The 15,744-nt window shown below is 38.7% G+C and overlaps 1 protein-coding gene across 1 annotated transcript in view; it reads left to right on the forward strand.

The window, feature by feature from the left end:
- LOC124621800 (dmX-like protein 2) overlaps positions 1-15,744 on the forward strand; it is a 351,417-nt gene that overhangs the window by 186,227 nt on the left and 149,446 nt on the right. The window contains exons 33-40 of the mRNA XM_047147237.1: positions 2,092-2,366; positions 2,865-3,128; positions 3,993-4,100; positions 4,199-4,388; positions 4,476-4,639; positions 6,488-6,641; positions 6,721-6,813; positions 6,908-7,090. Coding sequence (XP_047003193.1) covers positions 2,092-2,366; positions 2,865-3,128; positions 3,993-4,100; positions 4,199-4,388; positions 4,476-4,639; positions 6,488-6,641; positions 6,721-6,813; positions 6,908-7,090 — 1,431 coding nt within the window. The remainder of the gene's footprint in view (positions 1-2,091; positions 2,367-2,864; positions 3,129-3,992; positions 4,101-4,198; positions 4,389-4,475; positions 4,640-6,487; positions 6,642-6,720; positions 6,814-6,907; positions 7,091-15,744) is intronic.

Here is a 15,744-nt window from a genome sequence, read left to right on the forward strand (position 1 = left end):
AGGAAAGAGTAGTGTCGCAATAATGTTGACTGGTGAGTGCACAGTGTCATAATATTTATTATCCCTCCCAGCACCTTAACACCAAGACCACCAAAACAATCCTGTTTAATAATGTTCCTCGGTGTATTACATGCCCTCATATGGTGAAAGGTAGGAATAAAAGCATCATTTCTGTTCATCGTGTTGTGTATTTTTTTCAGTTATGTTCTGCTCTATACTGTAGCAGTTCGTTCTGTCTACAGTCCAAGTTTCATTGAGCTATGTTACTCGGCAGTAACACATCATGCTAAAGCTAGTGCATTTGGAACATTGTACTGTAAACTGCAATAATGTCGTTTCTTCCTACCGATCTAACTCCCCTCCCCTCCCCTCCCACCTCTCTCTCTCTCTCTCTCTCTCTCTCTCTCTCTCTCTCTCTTTCTCTTTCTCCAGTCCTGAGACATTCAGCGGGAAAGCTCCTATGGTCTCTTACCCAGAGTTTGGCCAGTATGCAGTTGTAAGATTTCTTAGATTTCGTATGGCAAAAACTTCTCCCAACATATCATTTCCTACAGCAGGAATTTATTTTTAAAGAATTCTGTCACAGATTTGATTCTCTCTCCACCCCTCCAACATAATAAACATGCTCCACATGAGGTTAGCCAGAAAAAGTCAACACTGTCTACCTCTCTCCTAATCTGTCTTCTCAACTAATCTGTATTGTAAAATGAAAATATTGTAAAAACATATTTTTTCCATTATTAGCATAAACTCTTGTCTTTGGTTCCAAATAATTTTATTTATCATCTCATCACATATTTTAGGAGAACCCCATCATTAGATGTAACAGTATTATGAGAAGGAAAGTTGCTATTCACCATATAGCGGAGATGCTGAGTCGCAGATAGGCGCGACAAAAAGAATCTCTTAATTAAAGCTTTCGGCCATGAAGGCCTTCATCAACAATACACAAACATACACGCAGATACACACTCATGTAAACGAAACTCACACACACGACTGCAGTCTCAGGCAACTGAAACCACACAAGTTGCCTGAGACTGCAGTCGTGTGTGAGAGTTTGGTTTATGTGTGTGTGTGTGTGTGTGTGTGTGTGTGTGTGTGTGTGTGTGTGTGTGTGAGTGAGTGCGCGCGCGCGCTAGTGACAAAGGCCTTAATGGCCGAAAGCTTTAATTGTGAGTGTCTTTTTGTTGTGCCTATCTGCAACTCAGCATCTCTCCTACGTGGTAAGTAGCCATTTTCCTTCTAATATTGTTACATTCCATCCTGGATTTTCCGTTGTTTAATTTCCATCATTAGATGTACTAGTATTGGTAAAGACCATCTTGTCACTTACTACTCCATAACACTATCATGTCCAATTTTAGGTATTGATACTACATTCCATTTGTAAAAACGGGCAAAAGAAAACCATGGAGAGGTCTTTATACTGTCTCAGTTTCTTCCAAGAAAGAATTAATACTGACATGCTGAAATTAATTGCAGTTTTCATAACGCATATATTTCATCGTCTGTTCACAAGCAAAGTGATACATTAAGAGTGTTCAGAAATTTGTATTCCTTCAATATGGTATTGTTTTTAAAGACCAGTAATTATGTCTCAGTTTTAATAGTAACTGGCTTTTCATTTTAATGAATATTCTTTTTCTCACCACTTCAAAGTACTGAGTAATTTTATGTAGTGCAAGCATTCTGAATTCAGAGTCAGGAGGAGTGGGGTTCATAGCCCTACTGCAGTCCAATTAAGATGAATGCTGGAATGGTTCCTACAAAATGGACGTAGTCAATCTCCTTCCCCATCCTTGCACTATGGAATCTTGTGTTCTGTCTTAATGGAATGTTAAATCCTAATCTTCCTTTCCATTTGAAAATATTTCATTTTGTGCTAACAGATGACAAAAGTCTATTCTCTCAGATAAAATTATTTCATACAAATTCATGGGAGATGAAGAAGCTTGCCCAGGATAGAGTAGCATGGAGAGTTGCATCAAACCAGTCTCAGGACTGAAGACCACAACAACAACAACAACAACAAATTCATTGAAGCCTATCCAAAGAAATGTGCTGATATAAATATTCAAATACTTGCAGATTCACTAGATGATTGTGGCCTACGCTTCCTGTTGGCAATGAAGCACTACAACTACCTTCTGCGGTGTTTGCCATTCGCTCAACGTGCACAGTTCCAGAGACAAGGTGTTGGCACAAATAACCTGGTGTGGGCTTTCCATTCAGAGAGCGAAGAAGAGCTGTTAAATCTTATACCTTCATATGCAAAAGGGAGCCCGAAGTGGTCTGTGTTGAAGGAACTTGGGGTTGGATGGTGGTTGAGGAATCACACAGTTCTAAAGATTTGCATTGAAAAGGTATGAGAACTCACACATACATTCGAGATAGCTATTAGGTATTTCACTCATTTATAATTACACGCAACTGCATTCCTGATAGCTGTATGGAAAATATATATTAAAATTCATATAATAAGTCATTTGATGAGTAAGAATAGTTCCTGAAATCAAATTTTTGTATAGGCATAACAATATTGTGATGAAATTTGTGGCAGTGTTAATGCACTGTGCCTGCTAAACCAGCAGTTAGTGTCCAACACTACAATCAGTTCAGTTATTTCCAATAAGTGAAATAAGTAAATAATGTATGCATTACTGTGTTCAGAATTTTTACTTCAATTGTTATACAACTTGTTGGTTGTTCTTTTATTAGGATGCGTATATTTGCATGTAGTTTTTGTATTTAATTCTTCAATTAATTCCTTAAATGTATTACATTGTTAATAATCCCTGTCTTATAGGATACAATTAAAGTTTGTTATACAATGACACTGGCGATTCTGTTTTTAATTTCAGATTGCTAAAGCTGCTTATCTAATGAATCAAGATCCACTTGATGCAGCCATATTTTACCTTGCAATGAAGAAAAAGAGTTTAGTATGTGGATTGTTCAGATCAAAGAGGGATGAACGAATGACTCATTTCTTTGCTAATAATTTTTCTGATGATCGCTGGAGAAAAGCAGCATTGAAGAATGCTTTTGCACTCCTTGGAAAGCAACGATTTGAACATGCGGCTGCCTTCTTTCTTCTAGCTGGTGCACTGCGTGATGCAATTGAGGTTTTTCTATGTTTTAAATGTTTCTTTGGCTACTAAAATAAAAGTAGCTTATTAAAATAATCATGTTGCATTTTCATATAGTATCAGAAAGACAGTGAAAGGCAGATGTTTTAGAAACAAGAATGTGTCATGGTGAGATCGCTGATGGCTGTCTGTTTGCCTGTCTGTCTGTGGTGTTGTTTTTGTGCCAGTGGACTGGAAGTGGACCCATGGCTAGAGTTTGCGTGTACACACAGTAAAATCTTTATTACTATGGCTATTCAGTCAGGTTCCCACTTTCTACCTGCAACATACATTTCATTACAAGGGAGGATTAGACTCAGTTTAACTTCAGTATTTCCTTGCTCTACTCCAAACAATTATTTTATGAATTCCACTTGCTTCTCTATTTAAACGGGCATGGTTATTTCTCTTCCTGTGACAACTTTCACTTCAGCTTATTGTCATTACACATTCAGAATCACATACATCCATATGACTTGTTATTGTTTTACACTGTAGGTATGGGTGGAAATATCTCTGCAAGCATCCAGTAAAATAATTGTTTTTCACTTGTCATTATATTGTGCACTCCTTTGACAAGTTGTTGAAGTAAATTATTGTGACACCACAACTGTGAGACTGTGCTGGCTTTGGGATAACCAAGGCAATGTAATTTTGCATAATCAGTGATGTATTTTCTCTTACCTAATCGTATAGTCTTTCAAGGATAAATCCATTTGTGAATAGCTATGTACATCTTCTCAAATTTCACCCTTAGCAAAATTTATTATTATTTGTGTTCATGTTAACATGGTGTAAATTCAATGTCAATAGTACTCTGAAAAAAAAAATAAAAAAGTAATGTCCTTATTTGTTCTGCAGGTGTGCTTAAACAAGCTGAATGACTTTCAATTAGCCATGGTAATTGCTAGATTATATGAAGGGGAGTTGGATTCAACACCACCAAATTTCAAGAGACTTCTTTATGAGGTATGTTGGTCCTCCATAGTTTACTGAGGAATTGTGAGGTAAATAAAATCCCATTTTTTTGAAGCCTTTTATTTTTCTTTTTTATTCCACTGTAAAAGGAAATCTTGGGCTGTGATAGTGAAGGTGGAAATCAAAACTTAACAAAAGTTCACCCAGATCCTTTCCTGCGGTCAATGGCATTATGGATTTTGAAAGATTATACTGGGAGTCTGAATACTCTTCTACAAACAAATATTGGTTCAAATCACCCTCAGCACATTGATGATGACAGGTCTGAAGCTGCATCAGGTAATTTACTGTGTGTAAATTCTGATGTGTTGTAATTTTTTATGGCTGCAGTTTGTTGAAATTTTTCACATTTTATATAATTTACAGCAAATCCAAATGTTTTCAACTTCTATGTGTACCTGCGTACACATCCACTCCTAATTCGGCATTATATTGCTTCAACTGCCCAGGACAGGAGGAAAGCCCACACTGTTGTGCTTTCTGGATTCAGTTATGGAACAGAAACAAAATCTGCCAACCCAGATAAGCAGGTATGTATCATTAAGCAACCTACTATTTTAGTGATTGCATTGAGAACAGTTAAAGCCAGTAACATACATTTTGAAAATATGTTGCCCTGTATATTTCTTCATCTCCTTCAAAGCAAGTGCCTCATGAAGGTATGTATTACTGCAAACACTAAGGTTATTCGTCAGAACAGATCAATTTTAATTGCCTTTTTTTCCTATCAAAATCTTATTTAAAAAGAAAAAAAAGGGGGGGGCACTCCATCTTCAGACCACAAGTGGCCTACTGGGACCATCTGACCGCCGTGTCATCCTCAGAGGAGGATGCGGATAGGAGGATCGTGAGGTCAGCACACCGCTCTTCCAGTCGTTATGATTGTATTCTTGACCGAAGCCGCTACTATTCAGTCGAGTAGCTCCTCAATTGGCATCACGAGGCTGAGTGCACCTCGAAAAATGGCAACAGTGCATGGCGGCCTGGATGGTCACCCATCCAAGTGCCGACCACGTCCGACAGCACTTAACTTTGGTGATCTCACAGGAACTGGTGGAGCCACTGCAGCAGGGCCATTGCCCTGTCAAAATCTTATATTTAGGGATATCATATTGGACTATTGCGATTAAAGTAAAAAGACTATACGAAACAATGTTTGTCAAAGTTCTGTTTATGAAACTAATTTTTATTCGTTCTTATTTGCATTTTCAATGTGTATGTTATGCACAGTGAAGCATTAATTCATTACATTGCTCATATTGTTATAATACTGGTGATCACTTCCTTGGAAGCACATTTGCTCTTGCTGTTCCAAAACATAATCTTTAGTTTAAACTTCTGCATAACAGGACTGACAGGGACAGTAAATCTGCAGCCCTTAATAAAATTTTCCATCAGCTGAACTTTATGTGCACATGAAGTGTAGCTGTTAGGATAATTTTGTTCCTTCAAAAATAATATTTTATTTGCAGTAGCTTGTATATTAACTTTAATTGTCCACTTTAACTCATTTCTTGGCACATTCATATATGCCCCCATTATCTACTGTTATTAAGTTTCCTAAAACAGTCATAATGTGAAAGGCAGAGTCATAATGTACCTTTTTACTGTTATGAAAAGAGAACTAGATACAAAGTCCGTGTAACATTTATACTTTATACCTTATATTTAGACCAATCAGAGATCAATTGAAAATTTTCAGATTGCAGAAAATTTATTGAGATTTTTATTACACAGCACCAGACAAGGGAAGACACTTGGGGGGAAGGGGGGGAGGGGGGAGGGGAGGAATTACTGTTGAAAAGTAACTTATATCAACTGTGTGCCTGAACATATAAACCCCACAGAATCCAGAGTGGTTTGAACAACTTGTTCTCCTTGACAGGTTGAAAGGTAAAGGTACTCAGACACAAGTCATACATGAAGCTTAATGTTTAATTATTCCCATGGGAACAGATGGGATTTGAAATAGGTATACAAAAATAATTTATGGGTTTCCTGGCTTCTAAGGTTTTTATTATCATTCGTAATATGAAGTTAACTTTAAAGATCTAGATATCCACACTCTTCAGATGTTCAGTATGGTCTGTTCATATATTATGCATAATTTTCAGATTACTGTTGTAGTGGTGGACTATGTGCATTTCTTGATGCTTCAGTCTTCTTTAGAGGTGGAAATTTAAATACCAGAGGTGTGGTAGTTGCGAATACTTTCTGTGTTCCTGTCCAGTGCCCACCACCTAGAATTGTAGAAGAGTATAATCTGTCCTTTTAGTCCTCATTTACATTTAATCCAGAACTTTGTGTTTTGTATTGTTTAATTATTTTTCTAATGGTAATTCTGTTGTTATACACTTTTTCCTCTCGTTCTGGTGTAGCTAATGCTTGAAGATTCCATAACACCATTGGAACGACAACTGTACTTCACAACGGCACATGCACATTTCAAGGCTGGTTGCCCTGCACTGGCACTTGAAGTATTGTCAAAACTACCAAGCAAAGTGATGGATGCCAATGGAAATGATTCGCCAAGTATGTAGCTCAGTAAGGTACTAATGTATATTTCTTAGCTTCATTTCTTGTGGAATTAATTTTGTACTTATTCTTATAGCTACCCTGAATAGCCCAAGTAAATCAAGGCTCCAAGATCATCAGATTGACACAGGTATATTGACTTGGGAAGGCACAGGAAGCTCTGACAAAGGTATGGTTATGTTGATAGACTACCAGGTTCTAAAGTTTAAACAGAGATGCCAAAGCTTTGTCTTATTATATATAATATTATGGTTTTTGTCTAGCCACATCTCTGGATTGGTCTGCACCAGCAAAAGCTTCCTCAATAGACTGGTCAGAACCAGTTTCAAAGCAAAGCAATGACGAGCTTGTCCTAAAATGGGATGATGATGAAGACGTGGAAGATGAGGAAAGCAGTGATAAACCTTTGGAAATGAAACAGTCTCCTGATGATGCACTGAACAGGAGTAAGTCATAACTACAATATTGTAAAACTGGAGTGACTTCCTTTCCCTTTATTACAATATTTTTAATAAGATGCTGAACATGGGTTCGACTTTCTTTAAAGTTTCTTGATTTCTGAAAATTCTCTATCAGAGTAGGAAAGAGATGACCAATGTACCCTCAACGTAAATTCCTTGTTCTGGTTTTGATTTTAACAGTTTTCCCATTTGTGATCATCTCTTTTCATTGTGGAACACTAATTTCGAGGGATACAAAACAGAACAAAGTGAAAGAAAAATATCTTATTTCTGATTTTATGTTTGTAAGCATGTCTGAACTGATGCAGCACTTCCATTGTGTTTTGCTTTTCTTTTGCCCCACCAATATACTTCAATTGCAGTATAAAAAAAAATATAAATAAATCAGCATTTTGCATTTCTTCCTCTCGTGAGTACAGGGTGGCACAAATAAAAGTGGCCTGGAGAACAGAGTTCCAGGGTACAAGGAAATATAGCAGAGGAAAGAAAGTATAGTACTAACCTGACTATAGTAGATGTTGAAAGTGATCACCATTCATCTCTTGGCACTTTTGATCCCTGGTCAGCAAGTTGCTGAATGCTGATTGAAGCTTGACTGCTGGAATTGATGCAATCTCATCCGAAATGTTCTGCTGCAGTTCTTAAAGACCATGAAAAGACTATTGAAGGAGTCACAGCTTACTCACTGGTACAGAGAGAGCATTAGTCAAACCAGCACTGAAACGAGAGAAAGGAGCACAATAGAAGATGGGATGGATAGCCTTGAGAGATGAAATAGGGAAGGCAACAGAGAATCACATAGTTAATAAGACAAGTCCTAGTAGAAATTCCTGAGTAACACAAGATTTATTAAATTTAATTGATAGCAAATATAAAAATGAAGATGATGTAAGGGAATGTGTATGTCTAGAAAATGAGATCAGAAAGTGGAAAATGGCTGAACAAGAGTGGGTAGAGGACAAGTGAGAGGGTGTAGAAGCATACATAACTAAGAGAAGGATAGATGCAGTGCATAGGAAAATTAAGGCGACCTTCGGAGTGAAGAGAAGCATCTGCCTGAAATTATGAGCTCTTATGGCAAGTGAAATGCCCTCGATTAATTTTCTGATTATTGGTCATTTTGGCTGCTCAGTAATACTATATTCAAAGAATAGAAGTTTTGCAGTAATGAAGTTTACAAAAATTTTGATTGAGTCAAGTGATATATTCTTATTAAGCACAGTAGTAACAGTCACTACATTTGTCGTACACATTTATTCACACCTACCGTATTTACTCGAATCTAAGCCACACTTTTTTCCGGTTTTTTGTAATCCAAAAAACCACCTGCGGCTTAGAATCGAGTGCAACATAAGCGGAAGTTCTGAAAAATGTTGGTAGGTGCTGCCACAACTAACTTCTGCCGTCGAATATATGTAGCGCTACACAGGCATGCTTTGCAAGCGCAAAGATAAATACTGGCGCCAAAACCTCTGCATCAGTAAATAAATTTAAAAAAAAGTGGAAGATGAGTTTTTTTCTCCGCCCCGAGTTTCGACCAATGCATTTTCATACATTATCCAATGAAGTAAATACAAATTCCGTATTGCTCATCTTTGAAAGTAGCAGCATTTCAATGTACTACGAAAATCCAACTGGCAAGACTGTTTGTGATGTTTGTCAATATGGCCAACTCTACGTTCTGAATTTTTTCGTACCTGTGAGAAGAGATGGTTGCTAATAGGAACTTTTATGGACTGTGAATCACATGCAGTATTCTCTTCACCATAAGAATAATGCGAATATAAATATTTTGCCATGTATTGTTTCGTGTTTGCTGGTATCTCATTTAAATCCTGTCTGCCTAATAAACTACGAAACTAGAGTGAGACAACAGCAAATGCGGAAGAATATATATATCGTGTTATGTTTATATTCGTATTATTCTTATGCCTAATACTGATACAGTCAGAGATGAAGCACGGCAATCGACTAAATTTTTAAATCTAAGATGACTCTAATTTCTGTGCGGAATGTTATGCACTAAAGAGGCATCTGCAAAGATTTTCAAACAGAGAAAAATTTTCGCTAAACTCTCGTTCAAAACTTCTATCATAAACAGTATATTATTTGGTTCTTGTTGATCATTATCAAAGAAAGCAGCAGTGTGACTTCCACAAGGCGTTCGATACAGTTCCCCACAGTCGTTTAATGAAAAAAGTAAGAGCACATGGACTATCAGACCAATTGTGTGATTGGATTGAGGAGTTCCTAGATAACAGAACGCAGCATGTCATTCTCAATGGAGAGAAGTCTTCCGAAGTAAGAGTGATTTCAGGTGTGCCGCAGAGGAGTGTCATAGGACCGTTCCTATTCACAATATACATAAATGACCTGGTGGATGACATCGGAAGTTCACTGAGGCTTTTTGCAGATGATGCTGTGGTGTATCAAGAGGTTGTAACAATGGAAAATTGTACTGAAATGCAGGAGGATCTGCAGCGATTTGACGCATGGTGCAGGGATTGGCAATTGAATCTCAATGTAGACAAGTGTAATGTGCTGTGAATACACAGAAAGATAGATCCCTTATCATTTAGCTACAAAATAGCAGGTCAGCAACTGGAAGCAGTTAATTCCATAAATTATCTGGGAGTACGCATTAGGAGTGATTTAAAATGGAATGATCATATAAAGTTGATCGTCGGTAAAGCAGATGCCAGACTGAGATTCATTGGAAGAATCCTAAGGAAATGCAATCCGAAAACAAAGGAAGTAGGTTACAGTACGCTTGTTCGCCCACTGCTTGAATACTGCTCAGCAGTGTGGGATCCGTACCGGACAGGGTTGATAGAAGAGATAGAGAAGATCCAACAGAGAGCAGCGCGCTTCGTTACAGGATCATTTAGCAATTGCGAAAGCATTATGGAGATGATAGATGAACTCCAGTGGAAGACTCTGCAGGAGAGACGCTCAGTAGCTCGGTACGGGCTTTTGTTAAAGTTTCGAGAACATACCTTCACCGAAGAGTCAAGCAGTATATTGCTCCCTCCTACTTATATCTTGCGAAGAGACCATGAGGATAAAATCAGAGAGATTAGAGCCCACACAGAAGCATACCGACAATCCTTCTTTCCATGAACAATACGAGACTGAAATAGGAGGGAGAACCGATAGAGGTACTCGGGGTACCCTCCGCCACACACCGTCAGGTGGCTTGCGGAGTATGGATGTAGATGTAGATGTAGATGTAGATATAAGTAACAACAAATAGCAGTCTCTTGCCATTGTTTCGCTAATGAGACTTAAAAAAGCGGTGTTAGCCTGCACAAAAGCAAGCCATGCCGCGAGCGGCAACAGGCCGTAAACACTCTTTATCAGAATGCGACAAACAGTGCATGATACAGTACAGTAATACATTTTCAGGTTAGAGTGACGTAAACACCTATAACAAAGAGAACGGCGCTTATCAGATCAAAGAAAAATTAACAATCAATTCAGACCAGACGAAGCATGTGAAAAAGGAAGGGTACCCGTATAAATACGGACGGAGCGCCTGATGCATAGCAACGGCTACCTGGTAAAGCTTAATTGCTAAGCTTATGACTCGAAGCAAACTACTGCAGCTGTATCGTCATTCATTCGACCTAAATTGTGTCTCATATTACAATGGACCAACTTTGTTTCGATTTGGAGGTACGGCCTAAAACTTTTCTCTCCCCTTGAATTTTGAGTCTCAAATTTCAGGTGCGGCTTAGATTCGGGAAAATTTTTTTTTCCTTGATTTCGAGTCTCATTTTTTAGGTGCGGCTTAGATTCGAGTGCGGCTTAGATTTGAGTAAATACGGTAAGCTCAGCATAGGTCAAATACATGAAAATATTGTCACACACGTTTACAATAATCTGCACACAGTATTTTTTTTTTCAACCTCTGATAGGCTTTAAATAAAAGACAAGTTCATAGAAAATAATTATTTTATTATCAAATGTTTTGTACCCTTACGGTTACTTTTCCAACATAATCACCGAAAAGATTGAAACATTTTCGTACCTGTGGACAAGCTTTGCAATACCCTCTTGAAACAATGTTGCCGCCAATGATTGCAAATGGGCATTGATGTTGTTTTGAAGATCTTTGTTGGTTTGAAAGTGCTGCCCTCCTAGCCATGTCTTCAGTTCAGGGAAAAGGTGGAAGTCGGTGGGTGCCAGATCAGGTCTGTACAGCAGATGATCAAAAATGTCCCATTGAAATTGTTCAAGGCACTGTTAGGTTGTGCCAGCAGTGTGTAGATGAGCGTTGTCATGCATCATCACAATTCCTGAAATCAAATGCGTATTTGGTCTTCAAAACAAACGAAGAGGTATGCTGACTGAAGATGTGGCTGTGAGGGCAGCACTTTGGAACCAACAAAGATCTTAAAAACAATGTCAGAGCTTATTTGCAATCATTGGCGGCAATATTTTTTGAAGAGGATAGTGCAAAACTTGTCGTAATTAAATAATTGTTTTCTATGAACTTGTATTTTAGTTATAGCCTATTGGAAGTTGAAAAAATAAAAACGGCCCTCGTACTTCGGCACCATTTGTATTAATTCTTACGATTTGCTTAGGGCCACCCATGACAATTGGGGTCGCACTCAGCCGTACAGTACGATATACCTCCTGCTATGCCAATACAACAACCACACTACTCACTGACTCTAACAACAATATCACTTGCTGGTCATACTCGGCCCTTGCCAATCAATTGCTGGCTTATCATTCAAGTATACAAGAAAAAGATGCTTATCTCTGAGTAAGGGACCATGTATCCTTTACAAAAGACTTTTAAAAAAGGAAGGAGAAGCTGAAAAATGGCAGGGATGCATAAAGGACACTGTAAGGGAAATTTCAACACAATATTATAGAAAGAGAAGAGGTAGTAAAGGAGGATGAGAAGGGAGGGTTGACAATGTGAGAAGAATTTGACAGATCTAAGTTGAAATAAGTCCCCTGAAGTAGATGGCATTCCCCCAGAATTACTAAGATCCTTATGAGTGACAGCCATGATAAAACTATTCTATCTGCGATACTAATGATGTGTACTAAATAATTTAATTGGATAGATAAAAAATCTACTCACCAAGCAGTGGCAGAACACACATGTAAAAGAGGATTGTAATTAGGCAAGCTTTCAGAGCCAGTGGCTCCTTCTTCGGACAGAAGGGTTGAAGGGGAAGGAAGAGGACTGGAGAGGTGTAGGAAAATTGCTAGATTTAGGAAAGTCACCCAGAACTGTGGGTCAGGGGAGACTTAACACAGGATGAGTAGGAAAGACTGATTGTTGGCGACTGCATCGGATGAGATTTGAAAACCTGAGAGCTTAAAGGTGGAGGACAAGGTGACAGGCAAGACAGAAATTGCTGCTTTAACATCATGCATGAGTTAATAAGAGTGAAAAACTAAGTGCATTGTACGTAACAGGGGTGAGAGCGGCTGATGAAAAATAGACAGGTAAGACAATGAAAGATGTAGAAACCTGAAATGAGGTGAAGAAAAGAGTAATTACTGTGAAGAAATGCTGAGGTGGAAGAAATTAATGTAAATTAAGGCCAGGTGAGTGACAAAAACCAAGGACATGTTGTAGCGCTAGTTCCCACTTGCAGAGTTCTTAGAAAATGGTGTCTGGGGGAAGAATCCAGGTGGCACATGTGGTGAAACAGGCGCCGCAGTTGCGGTTTTCATGTTGCCAGTATACACCCTCTGCCTGTGCCCATTCATCCTAATTGATAATTTGGTGGTAGTAATTCTGATGTAAAAAGCCGAATAATGTTTACGTAATAGCTGGTATATTACGTGACATTTCACAGTAACTTTTCTTTTCTTCACTCTGTTTTAGTTTTCTATATTTTTCATTGTCTTACCCACCTATTTTTCACCGCTCCCCCTCCCATCTCTGTTACATACAATGCACTTAGCTTTTAACTCTCATTAACTCATGTATGATGGCTAAGCTACCCTATCTTCCACCTTTCAGCCCTCAGGTTTTCAAATCTCATCCAATACAGTCCCTAACAATGTCCTTCCTTCTCACCCCGTGCTAAGTCTGTCCTGACCTGCGGTTCTGGGTGACTTTCCCAAAATCTACCCCTTTTCCTAGGCCTCTCTAGTTCTTTTTCTTCATGCTCTTCCCCTTCAACCCTTCTGTCTGCAGGAGCCACTGGCTCCAAAAGCTTGCCTAATTACAACCATCTTTTATGTGTGTGTTCTGCTGCTGCTTGGTGAGGAGATTTTTTTATCTATCCAGTTAAATTATTTTGTCAAAAATTATTTTTGTTGTTATAATGACATCTACTGTTACATTGGGAGCCACACTGTGCTATTAGTGATGTCATCTCACGGTCACCGCAGTGTGGTATAATTACAGTGTCCGGTCACGTTGGAAGCCACTCAGTGGTATTCTCACAGTGCTTACGTCACAATCCCTTTATACGGGTACTACAGAGCAGTAGCTTATGAAATCTTCTGGCTGGGCATATCTTATGTAGCTTGGTTGCTGCAGTAAAGTCCACTACTTTCTTCCCAGAGATCACACCTAACCATAGACAGGGTGACAATTCTTGAACTATAAGAGGAAAAAATAAGTAAGTTGTTTACAAATTAAGGCGTGCACACACTTTATTCAACATGTATTCAGATTTAGGCTATGACATGTTTGATATGCTTGCCTTCATTGGTGATGACGTGGCGCAGACGAATAACGAAATAATGTATGACACGCTGAAGTGTCTGAACATTGATGCTGTTGATGACCTCCTGAATGGCTGTTTTCGGCTCAGAAAATTGTTTGCGGTTATTGCTGTTCACCTTGTCTGTAATACAGCTCGACAAAAATTAGTCTCATGTGTTCAGATCTGGAGACTGACAACCAGTCCCCTGCCAGTGGCCTCTGGGTAACCCAGAGCCAAAAAGCAGTCCCCAAAGTGCACCTCTAGAACATCAAACACCCTCCTGCTTCAATAGGGTTGAGCTCCATCTTGCATAAACCACATCTTGTTGAAATAACAGTCACTTTGGATGTGGTGTTGTGGTCTTCAGTCCAGAGACTCCATGCTACTCTGTCCTGTGCAAGCTTCTTCATCTCCCAGTACCTACTGCATCCTACATCCTTCTGAATCTGCTTAGTGTATTCATCTCTTGGTCTCCCTCTATGATTTTTACCCGCCATGCTGCCCTCCAATACTAAATTGGTGATCCCTTGATGCCTCAGAATATGCCCTACCAACCAATCCCTTCTTCAAGTCAAGTTGTGCCACAAATTTCTCTTCTCTCCAATTCTATTCAATATCTCCTCATTAGTTATGTGATCTACCCTTCTAATCTTCAGCATTCTTCTGTAGAACCACATTTCGAAAGCTTCTATCCTCTTCTTGTCTAAACTATTTATTGTCCACGTTTCACTTCCTCTTCCACTTCCTCACTCCATACAAATACTTTCAGAAACGACTTCCTGACACTTGAATCTATACTCGATATTAACAAATTTCTCTTATTCAGAAACACTTTCCTTGCCATTGCCAGTCCACATTTTATATCCTCTCTACTTTGACCATCATCAGTTATTTTGCTCCCCAAATAGCAAAACTTATTTACTATTTTAAGCGTCCCATTTCATAATGTAATTCCCGCAGCATCACCAGATTTAATTCAACTACATTCCATTATCCTCGTTTTGCTTTTGTTGATGTTCATCTTATATCCTCCTTTCAAGACACTGTCCATTCCATTCAGCTGCTCTTCCAGGTCCTTTGCTGTCTCTGACAGAATTACAATGTCATCGGCGAACCTCAAAGTTTTTATTTCTTCTCCATGGATTTTAATTCCTACTCTGAATTTTTCTTTTGTTTCCTTTACTGCTTGCTCAATATACAGATTGAATAATATTGGGGATAGGCTACAACCCTGTCTCACTCCCTTCCCAACCACTGCTTCCCTTTCATGCCCCTCGACTCTTATAACTGCCATCTGGTATCTTTACAAATTGTAAATAGCTTTTTGCTCCCTGTATTTTACCCCTGCCACCTTCAGAATTTGAAAGAGAATATTCCAGTCAACATTGTCAAAAGCTTTCTCTCTTAAGTCTACTAATGCTAGAAATGTAGGTTTGCCTTTCCTTAATCTATTTTCTAAGATAAGTCATAGGATCAGTATTGCGTCACGTGTTCCAACATTTCTACGGAATCCAAACTGATCTTCCCCCGAGGTTGACTTCTACCAGTTTTTTCATTCATCTGTAAACAATTCGTGTTAGTATTTTGCAGCCATGACTTATTAAACCGATAGTTCAGTAATTTTCGCATCTGTCAACACCTGCTTTCTTTGGGATTGGAATTATTATATTCTTCTTGAAGTTTGAGGGTATTTCGCCTGTCGTGTACATCTTGCTCACCAGATGGTAGAGTTTTGTTAGGCCTGGCTCTCCCAACGCTGTCAGTAGTTCTAATGGAATGTTGTCTACTCCCAGGGCCTTGTTTCGACTTAGGTCTTTTAGTGCTCTGTCAAACTCTTCATGCAGTATCATATCTCCTAGTTGATCTTCTACATCCTCTTCCATTTCTATAATATTGTCCTCAAGTACATCGCCTTTGTATAGACCCTCTATATACTCCTTCCACCTTTCT

Source organism: Schistocerca americana, chromosome 7 (genome assembly GCF_021461395.2).
Source record: "Schistocerca americana isolate TAMUIC-IGC-003095 chromosome 7, iqSchAmer2.1, whole genome shotgun sequence".
Lineage (NCBI taxonomy): Eukaryota > Metazoa > Arthropoda > Insecta > Orthoptera > Acrididae > Schistocerca > Schistocerca americana.